Raw genomic sequence first — 7,728 nt, 5'->3', positions numbered from 1 at the left:
TTTGTAATTTTGTGTTTGTAATTCTGTTACTATTTTAATTAAGTTATTGGTTTATTGTATGTGGTTATTGTTCGGGACGAACAATACTAAAGAGGGGGCAGTGTTGCGTCAGCGAGGTCACGTGACTAGTGTCACGCCACGTTTCTAGAACTATCCTGTTCCTTCGTGAATGCCCTAGCGTTTACTAGATATATGTTAGTCTGGTATATATATAAGACGCTCACAACGTGACGGGGAATGTGTGTAGGTAGTGTGTAACTGAACTGCAGTCAGAAAGTATTGTTGAAGTTAACGTTCGTTGTTAAAACGTTTGTTATAGAGCGACTGTTGAAAATAAGTGTATCGGCAAAGTTATATTCTGAAAGAATAAACCAGTTTTATTAAGTAAGGACGTGTGTCGCTAAAGTTTCGTCGGAACGAAGTTACGGAAAATCAATTAACAAACGGAGATGTAACAATATACTTTGTTTGTTATTTACTAAATAACCCCCAGAGGAGGCCTGGCATGGCCCGGTGGTTTGGAAATTCGACTTGCAATCTGCGGACTCAACAAAATTAAGACACTTTTATCAGAAACAAAATTTACGAAAGGTAATTTGTGTGTGTGTGTGTGTGTGGGTACAAAGGCTCACTATTTATTTGTTTCTTTTAAAGCAAAGCCACTTTGAATTATTTGCTGCGTCCACCGCAGGGAATCGAACCACTGATTTTAGCGTTGTAAGCCCTTAAACTTACTGCTGTTTTATCGAAGGACATGTGCGAAGAAATATCTATGGTAGGAGCATCCAAACGTTTTTTGTGACTTTTTCTTGTGAATTGGCTTAGAGTAGCTTTGTAGTTTTAAATTAAGTTTATATTACAGAGGCCCCATCATATTATAAAAACATAACGAAAACGATTTTCTGTAGCGCCCTCACTCTACTTGTTTCGTAGTCGTGTTGTTAAATTACAAGAAAATGATAAGTTAGGGTAACTAGTTTATAACGAAAATCCAGCTATAGATTTGGCAGTCTGTTTAGCGTGCTTTAAAATGTATCTTTAGAAAACTTACGACATCATTCCTATAAGTTTAACTTAGATTTAGATCAAATAAGATCTAGTTGCTGGAGCGTAGAATGAGATTTATAGGAAGGTGCCTAAACTTAAGACATACGAGGCAATTCTTCGTTACAGTTTACACTTTTAGTTTTATTGATACTGATAGTATTACTAATAGTAAATAGTCAATACCAGTACTACCTGAACATTGATTTACTATTCAAACTGTAATACACAGTAATAAGCTGATTTCTGATTGGTCTTTCTATGTTATTGTTTAACGGATGTTTAAGGTTTTGAAATTTCAAGTATGGTTAACTGTTAAGACTTAAGATTAAGAATATAACTTGGTAAAAGTTAGAAATAGTAGTAGTACTGGAACTAGTGGTAGCCAAGCTGTGAACTGAAAACCAGGATACAATAATCAGTAATATAACTATATTAATTTATTCCTTAATAACAGTAGTAAGTTTATGTACAATTTAAACTAGTGAGAGAAGTCTCAACTTCAGTTCTGATATTGATGTTAGCATATTGCCATGGATGTGCTTACAAAGCGTATGGTATACAATTTAAGACTTAAGCAACTGTCTTCAGTGTTCTTATTACTGTTAAAGTTATTATAGGGTCATGCCACATTATATTTATAGTAATTACGTTTTCTGTTTGTGGTATCATTTGAATTAATTATACAAGGACTTGCAAGGCCTTAGACTTCAGAAGAAGAAACCATTGAATCACATGAAAAGTAGAGTGTGTTTTACCTCTCTTAAAAATTGAAATGGGGGCAATGTCATCTACTGGATATCATTCTTCTGATTCCATGTCATCCATTCAAACATCTAGTGAGTCAAGTGCTGTTGTTCCAGGATCCAGTAATCTCTCTTCAGACCTGACTCAAAATTTGGGTGTTCAACTTGGAATAGGAAAGGAAAAGAAACGTAAGGCAGCACCACTTGTGTTGTCTACTTTAAGAAAGAGGTTTATTAGAAAATGCAGAACAAGTAAATTATTTGATCACAGTCAGGTTTTTCGTGAATTTTTAGAAGAATGGAGCCTAAGGGATATTGCTTTGCTTGTAGAACACTATGAAGCACAAATTGCATTGAGGGAACTCGCACTACAAGCAGATTTAGCTCGTCCATCCGCTAGAAGTTGTCAGCAAGACTTGGGCCTCATTTATGAAAGTAAGTTCTCCTCTGATATTGAATTAATATACAAAGGGAGATGTTTTCCAGCTCACAGAGCAATCTTGTGTATAAGATGTCCTTTCTTTCGAGAAATGCTGTGCGATCCACTGTCGTGTGGAAGTCAGGTAGCCATTGAAATTGACATTCCTGGTGTTAGCTTTGGTATGTTTAATGAACTACTGAGGTATCTCTATACGGGAGAGCTGTCTGTTAATGAAAAATATGAAGGCTATGTCGATACACTAATACAACTGAGTGAGCAGTTCGGAATTCCTAATCCTCTCAAAGAAGATATGAAGTACCTAATGTCCAGTAGACTATTTACTGATGCTTGTCTTGTGTTCCGTCATTCGTCTGGAACCTCGTTTAAAAGAGAAAACAGTATCATAGCATCATGTAGTTTAACTTCTAAAGTAGGTCTTTCACCTGGTGTTCAAGTGCACGAGCTAGAGGATGAAATACCGTGCCATAAGGTAGTTTTGTCAGCAAGATCACCCTTCTTTCGAAATGTAATACAACGATACCAGAAGAGGTCCACTGAAATGAAGGAGCCAGCGATCATGCAGATAGTTTTAGATGATGGCATTGTACCCAGACGATATGCAAAAATTTTACTTTTTGCTCTTTATTGTGATACCTTTGATTTACTTTCCTTGCTCACTGAAACAGAAAAATATAACAGTGCAGCATCTTCGGAAGGAAGCAGTACTTCTTTAACCCACAGTTATCAACATTCACTCGTTAATCAGTTGGTGGAACTGTATGAAGTTGCCCAGCTACTAGAAATGGATTCTCTTGTATATGGTAAGAAACTTTCATCGATAAGAATACTATGTATATAATTTCAGTAAGTGAAACTTCATAATTCATTTCAATACTAGCAAATCAGTTTTCTTTGCCATGAAATAAGAGTTTAGTTATCTGTAGAATGTAATTTCTTAGCCTTGGGTCCAAATACAAATTTACAGGTCACTAGTGGGCAGTGTTAGGGTCAGGTCATTTTTATTAAATTGTATAACTGTTTGCCTTTGACTTGGAAATTGGATGTTACAGCTAGAACTGGGTGATTAGTGTAATTTGCTAATTGATTAATTATTAGGCCGACCAATATATTACATTAAACTAATTGATTATTCTCGCATGAGAGCTGGATAGCTGGAATAATCGAAATTATTAATAATCAGGAATACCAATTTCAATTAGTTGGTTATTTTTGTGAGTTGTGACAACCAATGGTAAATAAACTTGAATTAATCAAAAAAAGTAATGAGGAAACATAATAATATTTCAATTACTTGGATAGTTGAAATAATTATCAGAAATGCTAATTTTGATTGATCGATTGTTTTACGTAGCAGTGATTGGCGTAATAGATGCTCATGGGTTATTGGTTAATCACCTAGCCCTGGTTATAGCTCTTGAAATGCCATATCCAACTTGTCTTGGACAACGTATATAACTTAAGACTGTCTAAATATTTTTAGGTGTTTAATTTTGTTTATTTCTTGAAATGTAGTAAATGATTAAAACAAGTACACCATTATAAGTAGTACTCCACATAAATAATGCTCTTACAGTTACATTTTTTAAGCTTTCGGTAGAATTGAGTAAATTAGGTAGAATGAGATTTGAGATGTCAGGCAGCTGTAAGTTTATCGGCACATAAATCATGGGTGCTAGTTGTACTGTAAATCATGGGTGCTAGTTGTACTGTAAATCATGGGTGCTAGTTGTACTGTAAATCATGGGTGCTAGTTGTACTGTAAATCATGGGTGCTAGTTGTACTGTAAATCATGGGTGCTAGTTGTACTGTAAATCATGGGTGCTAGTTGTACTGTAAATCATGGGTGCTAGTTGTACTGTAAATCTCAGGCAAAAATTTGATGCAAGTTTTCATAACATTGGGCCGTGTTAAGCATTGATATAATGTAATTTAACCCACTGATGGCACGGGACCATTTGTCCCTTCGGTGTTGTCCTTGTACACATACTGTTGGAAGAGGTATAAACTTAAATGGACCCCTTCACTTTTCAGGAAATTATCTGTTCCACAGGCTGTATGATTTGATACAGTAATGTCTTTCTGTATTACACTGACATTTCTTATTATTCTATAGCAGCTCATCCCAAACTTTTATAGAAACAAGATTATATTTTGAACAATTTATTATTTTATTGCAATAACAATTTACAATGAATGAAATCTGATTTACATAGGCCTGTTCTATCTAAGATTTCAGCACTATGGCAGCCGCCATGTTGCTGTTTATAACAGCATAGATACATAAGTGTATGTAACGCTTTACAGCAGCATTCCCAAAGATCTATAAATTATCAATCAATGTATATTGTTTTACTTCATACACTAATATATAACTATTTCATCGCTATTTGAAAATAAACAAAAATATATTTGAGTGACAAATGTCTAAACTTACAGGGCATGCATGATTTCATTTATGGTAAGGTCTGCCATGTTTTCTTAATTAACATACACCAAATAGTGTAAAAGTGGTTGATACATGAAGCGGGCTCTAGGATTGTGTATATGATGGACAGAGAGTGTGATAGGGTCGATCACTGTGTCCTGTGAACTGGTTTGACTATTTGTGTTTCATGTTGGATCATTTGTAGCAATTTAAAAAATATATCCATATGAAATGAAAATACAAAAATATAGACAGTGTCCTTACAAATGATCAGGTAACTTGGCAGAAATAATAATACAGATGAGAACAAATTGACTTAAGAATAACTTAAGGTATGTTTAACATATTCTTTTTGTGCATGCAGGATGTGAAGATCTTTTAATAGAAAACTTAAGCCAGGAGAACCTTAGCCAGATCCTACAGTGGAGTGAACAGCCACACGGTTCCCAGTGGGTTCACCGTCAAGCCATGAATTATCTGCGAGAAGAATTTTCAACGCTGGTAGCATCTGGAATGTTTGTTCATCTAGAGAAACATCACCTTAAAAAAGCTATTACATCAGATTTTCTACAGGTGATTTTATTTTTTGATTTTTGTTAGTTATGTGGTTTATGTGCACAGTTTACATTTCAGTTTTACATGTCTGTTGAATATTGTTTGATCTGTCTGATCTGAGTTTTATGAGTCTAGATATTAGCTAGCTAATGTGTCAGTATTGAAATTGGCTACTGATTCGCAACTTCAATCAGCCCTGGAATGATTTCTTGGGGTAAAAATATTCCAATTGCTAGCTTTAATTTGAGTCTTGTTTAAAGATGCATTCTTTTGTGCATGATAAATTCTGAACCATTCACCTTGTATATGATGATTGTCTCTTGACCACAGCTTCTGTACATTTAGATCTACTATTTAAAGAACTGAGCCATTCACCTTGTATATGATGATTGTCTGTTGACCACAGCTTCTGTACATTTAGATCCACTATTTAAAGATCTGAACCATTCACCTTGTATATTATGATTGTCTCTTGACCACAGCTTCTGTACATTTAGATCCACTATTTAAAGAACTGAGCCATTCACCTTGTATATGATGATTGTCTGTTGACCACAGCTTCTGTACATTTAGATCCACTATTTAAAGATCTGAACCATTCACCTTGTATATTATGATTGTCTGTTGACCACAGCTTCTGTACATTTAGATCCACTATTTAAAGATCTGAACCATTCACCTTGTATATTATGATTGTCTGTTGACCACAGCTTCTGTACATTTAGATCTACTATTTAAAGATCTGAACCATTCACCTTGTATATGATGATTGTCTGTTGACCACAGCTTCTGTACATTTAGATCCACTATTTAAAGATCTTTTGTTGGCTTGTTTTGAACTACTCTTGTTTAAGAAATCAGAAATGCTTTGTTGCAGTATATGTGAATTAAAATCTATCTATAAATTCATTACCTATTACAACTATTATAGAATGATGCAAACCTTGTTTCAAGATTTTTAAATATTGTATTGTAATTAGCTAATTGCACATAGTAAATCTAGGAAGGGAATATTTATTAATCAACAGATGGTGCAAGTGGCATTCTTGTCACTGACCTGTCCAAGTATATTTCTGGTGTTGAGGTGTAGTCTGGTCTGTGCTGTTGTTGAAGTGAACTGAGGAGTCTTATCTGTCCAAGTAGAGTTTCACTTGAATTGTCAGCTTAGTGCTGAATTGGTTAAAATGAGATGTTGCATACAGTTAATGACCTTCAGTAAGTTAACTGTTGGTGAAATTGTAGAAATGTGAGTAGATATTAATAGGTGGTATTGTGTTTTACTATTAAATGTGTCGGCATTTCTGTTATGAATTAAATTTGACAAATCATTTAATGATCTTTTGTTTGTCTTATATTTGTATATAAGACAAGATGTATATTTTCAAGTCATCCTTTGTTTATTTCTCTTAGTTTTATAGTAACACTGTTGACTGAAAAAAGGATTTGGCTGTTTTGTGAAGAAGGGGAAATAATATCAACATTCATCTTTGTCTTCAGGTTGGGGTGGCTCGATTGAGTGATAGATTTTCTTTTTGTGAACAGACATACAACTGTTATGTGAAGGTTAGATTCTTCTTTGCCTAATCAGCTGGAATTTCTTCTCTAGTTGCAGGAGTGCTCGGTTACTTTCCATGTATGTCATCTCTTAATGAGTTGATGTCTTCATTCTTGACAGATTCAGTTATTAGTTTTCATCTGTTTATTTTCGAGCTGACACATGGTTTAATTTTGAATCAAAACTTGACACTGTATTATTATTTTTTCCAATCAAATACAGTTCCTTCTCTTTATTTGAACTTCATTTTTTGTTCTTCAGATTTAGCTTGTTCATCCTACATCGATAGGTATCAGTTATATATATACAGAAGTATAATTTCTCCATCCAGAATTGTTACTGGTTATTTGATCAATTTTATCACTCCTTTCTTTTTTTCAAGTAGTCTTTGATACTTCTGGTTTATTCACGCTTTACTTTTACAACATTTCTAAGCAGTGTCTTCTCTTTGGTATACGTTTATAACCTTCTAGTAAAAGCCACAGTTATCTATGATCATAAGTGGTTAATACACTTCATATTTATCACTAGTATCATTTTATAAATAACTTTTACTTTCATGTTATCCAGCTTTTAGCATGTTTGACTGTATAGTATGTTTCTAGGTGAGCAACAGTTTCTATTTCAGTATTTTGGGTGAATTTCTGTAACCATCACTTCACACAGAACATTCATACAGTAATTTACTCTGTATGTATTCTTCCCAGGCAAGTGAGCTGGAGGTTTTACAAGCAGTACTTCGATGGGGCGAAGCTCAGCTGTGTAAGCAAAGTGGAGATAGAGGTATTTACTCTTACTTTATGCATTACTAAAAAAAAACTACCAAAGAAACACTTCTCTAACAGCGTATGTTTTTACAGTTTATAGTCTGGTTATTGTTACATCAAAGTTTGTTATTGTTTATTTTATTTTTTTTTATTTATATATCAGTTGCTTCCATTAAACAGTGAAGGCAAGATT

The 7,728-nt window shown here is 34.1% G+C and overlaps 1 protein-coding gene across 1 annotated transcript in view; it reads left to right on the top strand.

Annotated features, from left to right (window-relative positions):
• Positions 1–940: 940 nt before the first annotated feature.
• The window catches only part of LOC106475150 (BTB/POZ domain-containing protein 7-like), a 23,414-nt gene continuing 16,626 nt past the window's right edge, over positions 941–7,728 (top strand). Inside the window, exons 1-3 of the mRNA XM_013935847.2 lie at positions 941–3,032; positions 5,023–5,231; positions 7,476–7,551. Coding sequence (XP_013791301.2) covers positions 1,820–3,032; positions 5,023–5,231; positions 7,476–7,551 — 1,498 coding nt within the window. The 5' untranslated portion in view covers positions 941–1,819. The remainder of the gene's footprint in view (positions 3,033–5,022; positions 5,232–7,475; positions 7,552–7,728) is intronic.

The sequence above is a fragment of the Limulus polyphemus genome, unplaced genomic scaffold, assembly GCF_000517525.1.
Source record: "Limulus polyphemus unplaced genomic scaffold, Limulus_polyphemus-2.1.2 Scaffold8151, whole genome shotgun sequence".
Classification (NCBI taxonomy): Eukaryota; Metazoa; Arthropoda; class Merostomata; order Xiphosura; family Limulidae; genus Limulus; species Limulus polyphemus.
The sequence above is the reverse complement of the archived record's forward strand: the minus strand, read 5'-3'. Positions and strand labels throughout refer to the sequence as shown.